Source organism: Ptychodera flava, chromosome 17 (assembly GCF_041260155.1).
Source record: "Ptychodera flava strain L36383 chromosome 17, AS_Pfla_20210202, whole genome shotgun sequence".
Taxonomy (NCBI): Eukaryota; Metazoa; Hemichordata; class Enteropneusta; family Ptychoderidae; genus Ptychodera; species Ptychodera flava.
The window spans coordinates 34,444,670-34,459,954 of record NC_091944.1 but is presented as its reverse complement, the minus strand read 5'-3'; the positions used below and the strand labels follow the sequence as shown (position 1 = coordinate 34,459,954).

General features: G+C 38.1%; 1 protein-coding gene across 1 annotated transcript; it reads right to left on the bottom strand.

Annotated features, from left to right (window-relative positions):
- Positions 1-2,770: 2,770 nt before the first annotated feature.
- On the bottom strand, positions 2,771-14,992 carry LOC139116407 (sushi domain-containing protein 2-like). Its single transcript, XM_070679044.1, has 6 exons — positions 14,840-14,992; positions 14,405-14,551; positions 5,318-5,428; positions 4,783-4,998; positions 3,786-3,947; positions 2,771-2,940 (listed from the first exon to the last, which is right to left on the bottom strand). Exons 1-6 carry the CDS (start codon positions 14,958-14,960, stop codon positions 2,771-2,773), a joined length of 927 nt encoding a protein of 308 aa, XP_070535145.1. The 5' UTR covers positions 14,961-14,992.
- Between the last annotated feature and the right edge of the window lie 293 nt (positions 14,993-15,285).

Genomic DNA, 15,285 nt, shown 5'->3' with positions numbered 1-15,285 from the left:
ATGAAAAGTAGGGCATTGTCTTACAAAACAACGTAAGTTGTTTGAATGCTGTAAAATAGATTTCATTTGATCGAAGAATAGGTATACTCTCAATTACGCTGTTGACAAAGGAATGTTTTAGATTCGTGATAATTTACCGTCAACATGTCAACACCAAACTCGACAAAATAAATGATTTACCCAGCGTACCAATGATAGTTGAATTATGGTTAATAACGACGGCAGGCATGTAAAATGATTTCAAAACGGATTATGGCAGACTATTTTCCGCCCCTCTTTTCAGATCCCTGCCGTAACCGTACCGATTCGAAATAATGGTCTTAAAATTCGCCGCGTTCAAGGTTGCGCAATGTTTAATCAAATATGTTCGGCACTAAACGTTTAAATAATAACTCATGAAACCACAATTGAACAAACTAACAATTTGTATCGCGGATATACAATTTTGCGCAGCAACTGGGACTTGTCTCAACAAGGTGACGTCACTATGGACAATCACAACCTGACCATGCATACCGAAGCTATGATGTCATGGCCACACTTGTGCAGACCTCTATGCTATGTGTCGCAGTGAGATATTATCAGTTATATACACGTTAATAATTAATCTGTGTTTGAAAACAACCAGGCTAGTTGACCTCATATGGCCATGATACCGCGTAAAGTCTGCACTCAAGCACGGTCCCTCCGTTGTTGAAGAATATTGCGTTCTTGTTGACTGTGACGTACGTAAAGTGATGAGTATACGTCTATTTCGCTAGGCTTCAGGTCTAAATTAAGGTCTAAAGTACATAATAAGCCATTTTCGAATCCGAACATACACCCGCTCTATGGGAAGTCGATTCATGCCCCGTGTAACACGTATAGCTCACTATCTTGGTGTATAAATAAGGGGCGGTCGAGAAATCAATCAACCAATCAATCAATACTTTATTCATCCCAAACACTGGGCAATTAAATTGGTGACTGAAGAAAACATACACGCACGAACGAGAAATCTATAAAAGAAAAATAAAAAGAAAAAGAAACTCTCCTGCTGTAAAGTGCTCCAAAGCGTTTTCCTCGGGCGGACACTTTCACTCTCAAATCAAAGGACAGTAAGGGCGATCAGAAACTTATTTATCGTTACATGGCCAGGGGCGTAGAGTTTTTAGACTTTTTTTAAGAAAGCATCTTAATAAAAAGCCAAACCGGCGAGGCAGAATTTAAAACTTTAAAATTTATAGACGTTTGACTTGGACAAAAGTATGAGGTGGAGAGAAGACAGTGGAGAGAATTGTAATTTGGAGAGGGACAGCAAGGCGTTTCCTTTTTGAGAGAGAGGAAAGAGGGATGCAAGTGGATGTCAGGGAAAAGTTTTCAGCTTATGGTGGAACTCTGGGAGTAGTAGCGAGCACCAGTCATGCTCCTCAAATTTCAATCTTGTTATAAATGCTTTACAACAGTACCTTTAATCGTAAAATCACTCGAAGTTACGATTTAAATTTCTGGAAAGTGGTTGGTAAGTATAAGCTGCCCCTGATAAAGTCGCTGAAAATTACGAACTGTCAGGAATTGCGTGCGCATCTTCATCCGCAGAACTAAAATACGAAGCTCTTCTAGAAGAGGGGTCGTCGGATCTGCGCCTGTGCAACTTTCTTGTAAACAAAAAATAAATTTTATGAATGATATATAGACGCATCACTTCAACATAGCTGCAACAGTTAGATTTTGAGATGTACATTATGAACAAACATGTTTAACTTTCCTCAATGGCCAACGCACCTTGGATACAGGTATATGCTTACATTTGTCCCAGTACGACTTTTGAGCACAGCTCCGACCTCAGATCCTATCAATAGAAGTCGAGACTACATGACGAAAATTAGGGTTTTGTCAGACTTCAAGGCCATCTCCAAAAATTGCATATTTCTTGTTGACTTTTTATCTCAACTGTCTTGTCGTTTGCGTTTATATTAAATTGGCCTTCCACTACAACGGAACTGATATCGAGAGAGCAATAGGACATTTGGATTGCGTCTGGCAATCTACGTGATTCGCTGATTTCTGCATAGTACTCCAGATTAAAAGGTTAAAAATACAAGATATAGAGAATACATGTACAATGTAAAAAGCCCCGCAGCTTTATGTGGCATAACAACTGACTTTAACGCCAGATAAAACCTCTGAATGGAGCATTGACATTGATAATCAGATAAAATGCGGTAAATTTTAACATATGTACGTTCATAGTTAAAGATTGTTACATCCGCTGTTTATGCACAGAAGAGAAAGTATACGTCATTAAGTATACACGCCATGGCCTAACATAAACACAATAAACCCATACATACTTCAATTCACACAACTTCACACAATAATTTAAAAAAAATGCAAAACAACGATTAGATTTGAAGTCCGTTACTTTAATCAACTTCAAGCATAATTTTCATTGAAAAAAGCGAACAAACACAACTAGCCTGCGTTTCTACGAGTCTATGTATCCTGTTGTTGAAGTTATTAGCTACAGCCTTTTCAGAAGAACCCTTCAGTCCGAGTCAAAAATATCTCTATTAATCTTCATTCGTACAGAAAAGTCAGGGGAGTTTGAATCATGAGAATTCGCAAGCTGCTTGCAGAAGTAAAATAACACACGTTAGATTCAGTAAAGGAAATTGCAAGATAAGAGAAAAACGCGCTTTGTATCCGCTTTCCTGAAATATCGCATTCCCAAATACAGTGTTTATCTGTCTTGGAATTTCCAACAGACATACGATAACTCTTTCTAAGGTTACATATGACCGCTTTGATTTGAATTCTGTGACGTTGCAGCCGAAACTGCCTCCGACGGCGAACGCTTGCGCTGCATATATAGAACTACCAATATCACAGCAGCGATGACAATAACGACGACAGCCAGACCAACTCCAATAGATGCTCCAGTGCTCCAATTCTTGGCGACTGGAAGACAGAGTAAAACAGTACGTCATTAGAACATGTTATTTGTACTGAATATCCCCAACAATTATCTCACATACTCAAAATCATTATTTTTTTTACTTTCCCTTTTTCACACGAGCACGGGCACCAGCAAATTATCGTTGGTATAACTTGCTCATCACATTATCATTACTTGTTCATCACAGAGCTCTATATTTAAGTTGTACGACTCATCTTTGGTGTCAACCGATTTTTCATTTTTTAGAGTTTTTTGGACTCGTAGTCAGAGGGCGTCACAGAGAGTGAGAAATTCCCAGAAAAGCCCAGATACGGAAGATGATACCAATGATTCAGTGTTCTAGCTTGCCATGACCTCAAAACACTGCCAGTACACACTACACGAAACTGGCTAAGATGAAAATTCTGATATAATATGCGCTTCGAAAGTGAAGAGTTAAAACTTTTACTAAAACTTTCCTCAATGAAATTTTCAACATCCTCTCACCGAATCAACAATAACAATCAGAAGTAACTGAGCAAATTTTGGTAACAGAGATACAAATTAAGCAACATTTACCGACGTTTGAAATTGAAAATGGTCGCCATCCCTCTATGGCGAAAAATAAAATGTTCGATTTTTGAAAAACTAAGAGCTTTAAAATGAGCCCCAACAAGTTTAGATCAGGAGAAATTATTTATAATTGTAAAAATTTGAGAGTCCGATTATATGTCCTGGAGGCGCATTCTACCTTAAGACGTTCTTCGGAGCACCAAAGAGACATCTTCAGTAAACAGTGAAAACGGAAGGAGCATAAGCTCGGAAGTTAAAGAAATGAAGCCATTTAATATAAGGAAAGAACATTTACTGTAGCATTCGTTTCTGCTGCCAGTCCACACGCCATTCTGACATGTCCTATGATCGGGTCCATACAAAAGATATGGTGGATCACAGATGGCATAAACAGTTTGAGAGTAGTGCCACTTGTAACCTCCATGGTGTAACTGATTCAGCGCTTGACATCCAAAATCTGTACAAAAAAAAACATGTTGTCGTGAGAACTTTGGTGTACCGTATGACCGAATAGGAATGTTTACCTACGATTGTTCATCCTTCATGTGTTGCCTCTTTCTTTAATTTTTTGATACATTATGACACAACCATGATTTATTTAATTCCATTTAGGCAATTGGCAGAAATGTTATTCCAACGGGTGCCTTCTTTTGTCTCGTTGTCCCCTAATTATTTTGAAAATTTGTCATGTAAATTATTTCTAATTTGTTATTATAAAGGGCGTGTGGCTTATTAGTAATGCAATGAAGATAACTGATAAATTCGCCCAGTGACTTTATTGCTAACTAATACATACATACATACATACATACATACATACATACATACATACATACATACATACATACATACATACATACATACATACATACATACATACATACATACATACATACATACATACATACACGCAAAAAGAGGCAAAATACTTTGCAATTAAATAGGAAATACGACCAAAGTGCATGAGACATATATGTACACACACACACACACACACACACACACACACACAACACACACACACACACACACATTATATATATATATATATATATATATATATATATATATATGAAAATAAACAGTAAAGGGGAGATTGAATAAAGGGGGAGCATAGGTCGAGCGACCGGCAAGTAGAACCGGCAATACGTGAAGTAGTGGAATTGTTTCAAATCATTTAAGATTTGATTGTTGTTGCTGGCGATCTAGAAGGGTTTACATGTATCGTTCATCTTAGGGCCGTAACCATGGGAAAAAGCTGAGGGGTTATATTATTATAATAAGGGACATGCCGACACAGTCGTTGTGTTCGTCGATACCAGTCCAGCGACCAACCAGCCTTCCTTCTTCGATCTTCTCTTCGCAACGTCTGACGCGGTTGCCGACCAATGTGAAACCAGGATCGCAATCAAAGTGTACTTCAGAACCCACCATATTGTGTGAAACGGAGGGCAAAGTGGACTCCTTTGTACCGTTGATGGGTGTGCGTAGATATTCACAGACAGTCTCTAACGAAGAAGACAAGAAAAATAATGCAAGTGAGGAAATATTGTTTCAAATTATGCTAAACAAAGGTCACCTCGTTGTAATTTGGAATTATGTGGAAATTTACAAATAATCATCTCAATCTGTCGACTGGGATGATTAGCTTAAAAATTGTTCAAGAAATAATGAAATAAAGAAACAAACAAATATTTTCAATGATTAACTACCACTGTCTCAAAGCTTTCTACTTTTGGAAATATGAGAATCATGCTATGCTATTTCACTGTTCAAGACTCTACACAAGTCGCACGGCGATTCCATTGTAATAAAGAACTAACTTACCCTTAGCAGTGTCGTTAGCATAGTTCCAATACATTTCATAAGCTGCTCTGCTAGCTGTTCCGTAGGCAAGACTTCCACTGACCAGAACATCAAACTCACAGGTCGCCAAGCCTTTGATTTTGAGAAAAAGACAGAAAAGGAGAACGATCAACGCCAATACCTTCAATAATTAGTCAACGTTTAATGAAATAGACCCAAGTCAACATTGATGAAAGATTGATCGTTCTTCAAGGTAATGAAAGAATGTTGCCAATTTGGACTGAAAGGGCGAAGATATGTTCTTCATCAGACGAAGACCAACGATTTTGTTATTAGTTTTACACGTAGACTGATCAACCAGCTTAACTATATTTCACACTCTTTATTTCCACTTCTGTTTCAAAATATGCATCAGTATTGGTTGTCTAAGTAGTGATGGTACTCTGATTGCATATTGTGTGGTGAAATATGTGTGCAAATGGCAGCAATTATAGCGGAAGGCACAGTTTCTGTAGAATTTCAAAGCCCTTGGCTAGCTGCGAATCTTTTTATTGCAAGCCCCCTAACGATAGGGCCGAGCACAGCGGGAGTTCGTGCACCAAACAAACATCTCATTCGTAGGGCGGGGGACTGGTCAGTTTCTTCGGCGACTTAAAGTAATTTTTGTATTATTTTCTTACTACATGTCTGCTTGCAATCATTTTTATTTTTCCTGCCACTGTATGCTTCAATTTTTTTCTGGGACAACCTCTTGGAATCCTTCCTACCCCAAATCCTCCAGACCCCCAGGTTATCAACGGTATTACGTTTGTTTACTTTAAGTCCTGAGCCCAGTGACTACATTTTTTGTAAATGGAACAAATGTATTTTTGACGACACTCTATGAAAAATCGAGGGTAGAAGAGGCTCAACAAAGTAGTGCCTGGGGTAAAATAATGTTCAAAAATAATCACAAATGGCTAGATTTTCATTGTAAAAATTGCTTCTTCTGTATGCAAATTAGGTACTGGCCATTATAGATTTTAGATTGCAAACGCCATATGCATAAGTAACAAGTGAAGGTTTAGTCTGGACTAAGTGTTCAAGTTGGCAATCATCCATGATAACGCAACACTGTGAATCAGTGGTATTTATGAGGTTAAGATACAGAACAACGACCACAAAAATTGTCAAAAGTTACAATTATTGTCCAATTAATTTTAGGCTAAAGCTTTACCAACATTCGAGAACAGACCTTCAGTGAGCAAAGCACAGTGTATTAACACTCAACTTGATTGTTGGTAACACTCTTGACGCCATCTCTCTCTGCGGCACTAAGTTATTGACATAAATTTGTGTACAACAATTCTCGACATCCGGTTATGCACTGACAGTGTGATACATATTCGCCGCTCATTCAAAATACTGTATTACACTATTCCCATACTGGGATTCCTATGCCTACAACTGACAGGAAAAAAATATCACCATCAAAGAATGTTTAAAATATGACTTTGAAAATCAAATTATGAAATCATTTGACCTCTTTTGTATCTTCTATCTGCCCATGGCATCATTTCAATTAAGTACCCAAATATTCCATCCGAAGGAAGTGGATTCTGTGATTTGTATCGTATCATCCTCTACACATATTAGCCACATTAGAATAATATTGTATCTGCATAAGCTTATCTGTCAAAAAAATAAAATCCTCGGATAGTGAATTTAATTTTTTGTTACTCTTTTGGACTCTGCATTAATACTGTGTGCTGAGACCTGCATAGTTAATATAATCCCTCATGCATCTACATACGACAGTGATTTCATTTACGTCAACTTGTTTGCCACGTGACAGTATAAGGGACAGTCGAAACAGTAGAAGGTATTACATGTACTAGTGGTGCGGCATAGCAAATCCATTGTGCATTTTGTGATAAAAGCACCAACTTGGCTGAGATGTATCTTAATATATGTTAAACAAATTCAGATACCGAGCCACTGAAAATCTGTTGAAGCGTTGCCATGGCAGCCATTTTTCAAAATGGCCTCCAGACAAGGTATTTTTCACCTAGTAAACGTCAAGTGCAGAATGCGTTGAGTAATTTTGTTGCATATTTTCAATTAGAAACTATGGGAAGAGTGATTTGCAACTTTTTTTCATTTTCTCTTCATCGCCTGACTTGTTTAAACGGGTAAGTACAGACAAAAACACAATTCTTGTGCATAAAATGCACGGTATTAGATCCTATCAAAGAACGACACTATGTCAGCAGTCAAGAAATATTATTCCGTAGGCTAGAGGGGTCTACATGCACCTCTAGGATAACAAAGCTGTATTTATAGAAGCTTGGGATCCCAAGAATGCGAAATAAAATTTGATCAGAAAAAATAAAGGGATGCAATAACTGTTACAGTCGTGTTTTGAAGAGTACTGCAAAATCACCATTTTGCGCATATCCACGTGCATTTTTCTGGTAGTACTTATAAGTCATCTGCTAAGCTGTTTTTAACATAACCTGACTTGTTGTGTATCGTAAGAATGGAAATTTATTCCTCTTTAAAATGACACATGTAATATATAATATCTTCAATCGATTATTTTATTAAATAGGACCAAAACTTACCCGATACCCAGAGTTTGCTCTGCAAAGAAAACAGGTCAGAAAAGCCAGCGCACGGCATATGGGCTACGCGCACCTGGCCTTGGCCATTCTTTGCCCTGCAATGCAAATTATAGTGAATCTCAAATTTTACAAATGTTTTACCTTGGCATAATACAAAAGGCAATGCTTCGTATGATATCTGTTTTATTTGCTACAGGGACATGTTAATCATGTGAAATAGACTTTTGACATAAAAAAATATTGGGATGCTATAGCTCTACCGATCACATTTTGAAGGGTACCGCAAAATCACAGTATTGCCAACTCGAATACGTTTTCGATGAACCTGTCTTCTTTTAAGTCATCTGCTGAGCTTATTTTAATATAACAAGGCTTATAGGGTAGCATTGGAAAGTTATTTTATTCTTCTTTCAGATGAATTATTGTAATATGCAATATCTTCCATAGTTTTCATAAATATGACCAAAACTTACCCCATAACCAAAACTTTATATTACAAATTACTGTCACTGCTTGCCTCAAATTCTACTAACTTGTACCTAAACATATTACAAAGGGCAATGCTTTGTATGAAATCTGTTTAATTTGCTATAAGAATATGTCAAAATGTGAAATAGGCTTTTAACATCAAAAATATTGGATGCAATGGCTGTTACAGTCATGTTCTGAAGGGTACCTTAAAGTCAAAGTATTGTGAATCGCATCTTTTTTGTTAAGCATGCCTCCTTTTAAGTCATCTGCTGACCTTATATTTTAACATAACCTGGCTAGTGGGGTAGCATTGGAAAGTAATTTTATTCTTCTTTCAGATGACATATTGTAATATGCAATATCTTCCACTGTTTTTATAAAACATGACAGACCAAAACTTACCCCACACCCCAAACTTTATTCAAAATTAATGTCACTGCTTATCTCAAATTCTACAACCCTTTCACCTAGACATACAATAAAAGGCCATGTCTTGTATGAAAACTCTTTATTTACTACTGGGACACGTCACAAATATGAAATAGACTTTCAACAGAAAAAAAATAAGTCATGTTTAGAAGGATGTTTTGAAATCACGATTTTGAGACTCACTAACATTTTGTTAACCAGTCTTCGCTTAAGTCATATGCCGAGCCTAACTTCTACATAACCTGGTTTATGGGGTTTCATTAGTAAACCGATTTATTCTTCTTTTAGATGATATATTGTGATATGCAATATCCTTTACAGTTTTCATGAAATAGGACCAAGACTTACCCAATACCCCAAAAGACATGAACCTTTAAAGGGAAGATAATATGATTTAGTAGCCATCGGGATCATATTTGGGGGAGTACCAAGATATGGCAAAATTTCCTGAAACATATATTTTTTATCAAACACACCTTTATGAAAGTAGTAAGCCAAAATCATAGTCACGGATGATCTCAAAATATCATCAACATCGCATATTAAAGTTCTTGTTTCAAGTTTGCTTTGTAAGATTGGACCTAAAGATTTCTTATCCGACAATCTAATTTATAGATTTTGGTAGAGAAATTTTTTGAAAACTAAATCATGGCGTGCGTTCTACCAGCTGTAAAGGAGATGAAAAAAGAAAGGCATTCTACTGAATTATACAACCAACTGATTTAGGAGCAAGGTGCGGAATTGTGCCTTCTTAGGTTTTGTTTGCTAAACTGTATGTAAAGTCTATTTGGCTAAACTAGCTTTACACGAAAAGCACAGCCTTCATTAAGTATTTTTCCTAGATATGTCCGAGATTTAGTCGATTAATCATCGTTTCTAAACTTTATAAATTAGCTCAGGTTTAGCTGGGCATTCTTCAGTAAAATATTTCCAGGATGTATACGATGTTGAGCAGATCTAATTATCGCTTATGATCTTTAAGAATTAACTCAAGATTGAAAGGATTTTCTATAGTTTCAAAGCATGTATCTGATACGCAGTCGATCTAACTATTGCCTCTGATTTTTATAAAGCAGCTCAAATTTAGCTACGCTGACATGTTCAAAACGTTCAAAATTTGGGAATAACTTTGCTGTAATTGTATGTCACTGAATGTGCAATTTGTTTTTTGTGAATACTGAACTACGTAAACTCTCTGAGGTTTATGTTCAATCTCAGAAGTGTCGTTTAAACTGGTCTTAGCCTATGTAAACACCATGGAAAGGAATAAAATACTCGCCAGCTGACAAGCCTTAATAACTTTGGTACCCCGTTTTCGCATTTGAAAAACAAATTATGTACTATCAAGAAATTAGTACCAAAATATACGATGTTCAAAATATGATGGGCATGAATCTATATTTATGCAATAGACAATTGACGTGACGTTAAAATAACTATTAAACTAATTTGTAAATCATGAAATTTATATCAAATTACACAAGATCAGTTTTATGTTAAATGAATTACGAAAAGTAATGTATAAAACATAATATATTTCGCCAAAAAATAATACAAATATATGTTCGTGTTCTCCACGTGGTCAAATTTTAAACGGCGCTACTAATTTACTAATTGTAGTTTACATGATAAATCTCTAACATTGACAATTATGGGGATATATAAGAGATTTTCCCAAAAATGTTAAAACTTTAAGATTTTGTACAGTAAATAGTATTATGTTTTTTGTATGTAGGCCTACGTATGAATGTAGATGAACGAGAGTGAGAGATTTCTATAAATCCCCTGCACAATTTTCCATGTTAGGAATTATGATCAAGAACGCTCTGCAAAACTCGTCAATGGCTAATTATAAAGTTTAGAAACGATAATTAGTATGTCAAAATATTACACAAATTCAACTTTGCACTCAAGAACACCCCATCCATTGGCAGAACATGGGACAGGCTGCTCTTACACTTGGACACTTCATACCCTCCCCTCCACAGCCATGGGCCAGTCTAGGCCAATAGTTTGCAAACCCTGGTCTGTGTCGCACGTGTGATGCACAAGTACCAGCTACAAACCTAAAAATATATAACACTGGTGCATCAACGATTACGAATAAGAATAAAATAAAAAAAACTCTGAACAGTACCTACTGAGAGTCTACTTACACAGAACAGCTAACAGCTGCTCATCGTCAAAAAACACTAAAATTTACAATTTTGAATCTTCCATTTAGGCCTTTTGGCAGCCATATTGTCAACAATTTTATTAAGAGAACCCGCTTTTCTGAGAAAATTAAATAATGAAACAATAAAAAATGCAAATAGAAATCTTAATATGCATTTATGATGGTAATACATTCACTATTCACAACAGAATCATCCGTAAAAAATGTACCTATGGAATTTTACAGTAATTGATGATCGCTCTGTTTAAAAATGGCCGCCTTACCAGAACGAGGCTCTATGCTTAAGGGCTTGGTATCCAAATTGATTTTAAAACAATAAAAATATGCAAATAGTAATCTTAATGGGCATTTATGATGGAAATACGTCCACTATTCAGTTCGTTACCACTCTAAATTTGGAGGGTCGTTTCGAACGACTGCGCATGCCCAGATCTCAACTCGACTACGTCACTAACTTCGATGTCTTCGTGTTTTGATTTTGACATCGGCTAATTTCGGCTTTGTTTTAACGCTATGCAAGGCCAAGTAAGGAAAAATTCGGTCGTGGTTAACCTCGTGACTAACCTCACTACAACATCATGGCAGCAAGAGAGCATGATAAGTCGTAATTTGCCAACTTTTTGAGCTTTCTGTTTGACGTAGTGCGATCGTGACCTCAATGTTTTCAGTATCGGCAGTGACAGGTCAAGCACCTGCAATTCAAAAATGTCCCATTTTCGCGTACTTATGTGTTTGTGAGCAATGTCATTCAAGTTATTGAATCGATAAATATAGATGAACAAAGGATGGCAGTTTCATTCACCTACGTTGATGGGGGACGTTGGGGGACATTTTTGAAAATCGGTTACCCTTCCAAATTGTCTATTCGTTTAGCCTGGTCAAGCCAGCGAAATTGATGATCGCCGAACTGTGGATGGATCAAAGACTTTGGAAGTGAAGATTTTTGATAAAGAGCTATGTTTATTGACTGAATGTTTCCAAGTTGTCTTTCCCGGGGTTGAGGCATTTATAAAACTTCATAAGATTATTTCCAAATACCCCACATTAGGGTAGTACGTGGGTAGGGGTTGACATTGACTCCGTACTTTCCACTGTCCCTTATAAAGTTAAACCACATCTTAAATATGTTAAGCTTCAGCATGCTCGAGATACAGGTTTTAATACAGATACCTGCTGTTAGTCAAACACGTGTATGTCACACATTCAGAACCGACCTAGACACATTGGGCACGGAGTGAAATCAGTTACTTTGCACGTCGCCTTCAAGTTCAACTTAATTCGCATTCCGAAACTTCATCATTACAGTACATACAGTGACAATACCAATGAATTGTCCCCGGGAATTTACCAATGAATGGGCGCTCAGTTATGAACACGGACGAAAATGTACGGCAAAGCGAACATTGAGGTCTAAATCAGCTTGAAATTGGTATGTAAACAACCTAATTACCCGATTCCAACTCGTCCGATTCCAACTCGCCCGATACCGACTCGCCCACAGTTGCGAGTGGAGTGATACGTACCGGCCGCCGCGTACTATGCATATAATAATTGGAACTTCCAATTATTATATGCATAGTACGCGGCGGCCGGTACGTATCACTCCACTCGCAACTGTGGACTCGCCCGATGCCAACTCGCCCGATACTATTTTGCAATATTTATGAGTACTTGGTACATAAAAAAGTTTTATTTCTTAAAAAGCCTACAACAAATATTTCTAACATTGAGAACCATAGGTGCGGCTAGGGCTTGAAATATGTGCCAACGCGGAAAAGTTTTTATTTTGCGAATTTCATGTTTTGCAAATCTCTTGAAAGAATAAATTTCGTTCGGTTTCTTTACGTATAGGGAAAGTTACTGCAGTTACTGGCTCATGTCTTTAGGAACAGTAGGACCGTCTTTTACGAGTTACTGGCTCGGCATGAAAATAGCTGGCCTCTAGCTCTGCATGGCAGGGCTGTGTGTTACCAGCGTAATACGGCCTCCCATCACATGGGCAGAGCTAGCTGGCCTCGGGCCATCGGTTTGCGTACACGGAATCTACAACTACATCTCAAACAACGAGCAACTTGGCATCGGGCGAGTTGGAATTGGGCAAGTTGGTTCTGGGCGGGTTGGGAAAGGTGCGAGTTGACTGTAATTCTTTACCCGGCTCACGGGTGGAGGGACCGTGCCCGGCTGCACTGTGGCCGGTCATCGTCCATTTCCGCGTCAGATAACGTAGGCAACACGAACGTACATAGATTCCCACTGTAATCTGTTTGATGCATTCTGGGATTGAATACGCATGCGCATATCAAAGTTCACCGAGGTCATCCAATCTGCGATTGCGCAAACGACCCTCCAAATTTAGAGTGGTAACGAACTGCTATTCCCTACAGAATCATCCGTAAAGCAGCAACTATGGGATTTTATAGTGACTGATGGTCGCCATATTTAAAAATGGCCGCCATACCAGAACGAGGCTCAACCTGTGGTGGCTCGGTATCCAAATTGATTTATATTATGATAATCTACATTCCTACCAAATTTCATGCTTTTATCACAAAATGCACAATTGTTATGAAAATTTTGGTTATGCCGCACCACTATACAGGAGGCATTCAATATTAATATCAACTTTTGGTCAGAGGAGTCTCCCTGTTTTTGAAAGTTGGCATGGAGTCTCCTCGGTTTTCTTTGGGTGGGGGCGGGGGGTTAGGGTTGATTAAGCCCCTTTTGATGTCAACAAGGAAATCCGCGGACCCCAAAGGCTGAAGAAACTGACCGGGCAATTATTCTTTGTTCAGAACGCACATGTTTCTATCGTTTCTACTCTACTGTCTCAACGTTGCCGGCAGAAACCCTGGTTTTCTTAAAGGTCGCTGATTGGTCTATGGAGGTCACGTACAGTTTTGTCATCCAACCATTAATAATTTCATCCATTAGCTTAAATGCGACCCTACATTTCACATTGAATGATGAAGTTTGTTAATCTGGTTAATAACCAAGAGTGTTTCCTATTCGTGTCAAATTTTCAGAGCGAGGTATTTGTTTGAACTTGTACCACGGTCACGCCACAAAAAGTGCTTGAACGCATGCAAAATGACTACTTTCTACAATCTGTGCAGTGCGTCGCTGTCGACGGAAGACGTCAGTCTTGAGACGCCACGAGATGGCGCAGCCACAGTGCATTGCATTGTGTGGAATGACTTTGGCCCAGCATTTTGTTAGCTGCTTGGAATGCCTGCGTCACCATAATACTTCTGGTCAGCTAATAGTCTCGGTTACCCAGACTCCTCTGTAGGACTCTTGATCCCCCCTGCAGAGTACTATGGGTAACCGAGACTAGTCAGCTAGGGGTTCTGATTCGGAAGGAGTTTGATATTACTGCTCTAACCGACTTATCAATAGACAAGACTACCTAGTATGTCTGAAGAAACGTACCATCGCAAACAAGGTCGAGTTGCTGACCGATCTCTGGTGGGTGATCAGACACAGCTGGGGGTTCAAAGAGGGGTACGAAATCAGGATCGTTGTAATCAGCATGAGATCGACCCGACGGATAGTGAAACATGGACGCTTCGATGTTCCCTGGATGAAAAATAACGTGAAAAAATCATTGAAATATAACAATGACGTGTAGAACCACACAAACCAAACCCTGTTCTCGGTATATTAGAGGCGTATCATTGAGCAAAAGAATTTGGAATTGAATAAGAAGAAATGATTTCAGTGGCCGACGAGTATAGTGTATCTCCAATACTATTATCTAAAACGTAAACACTCTGTGATAGCTCATTAAATGTCAACTTCTTCCCAAAACACAACAAAGCAAAAACGAAAGCAGCGTACGACTCCCGACAGAAATATTGGACGTACATGTCTGACCAAAGTTGTCATAGATTTCCCTGTCGTCGGCATTGGCGTCGATAATCGTACCGTCCTTAGCAACCAAGTCATCACTTCTGTCTTCATTCCAGTTACCAAGGAGTCCAACCATTGTTGAGTAGCTCAAATTCTACAGAAATATTCAATTTGAAGATCAGAATAGCGAAATTATGCTGTACACAAAATAGTCAAGAGCACGCCCTCAACCAATAATAAGAGTACATCCTTTGAATCACAATTATTACACTAAATACAGAACAGACAAAGTCCAATATGTCGTATTGACAATATGGTAACCAAGGCCACGACAAACAGACAACAAGGTAACAAGTACAGCAAGAACACTAACAAGACTTACTCTCATAGTTCGTTGAATGGACACGATACATGACATGTATTTTCCATCGTGAGCCATACACTTGATTGCCATTCCAGAG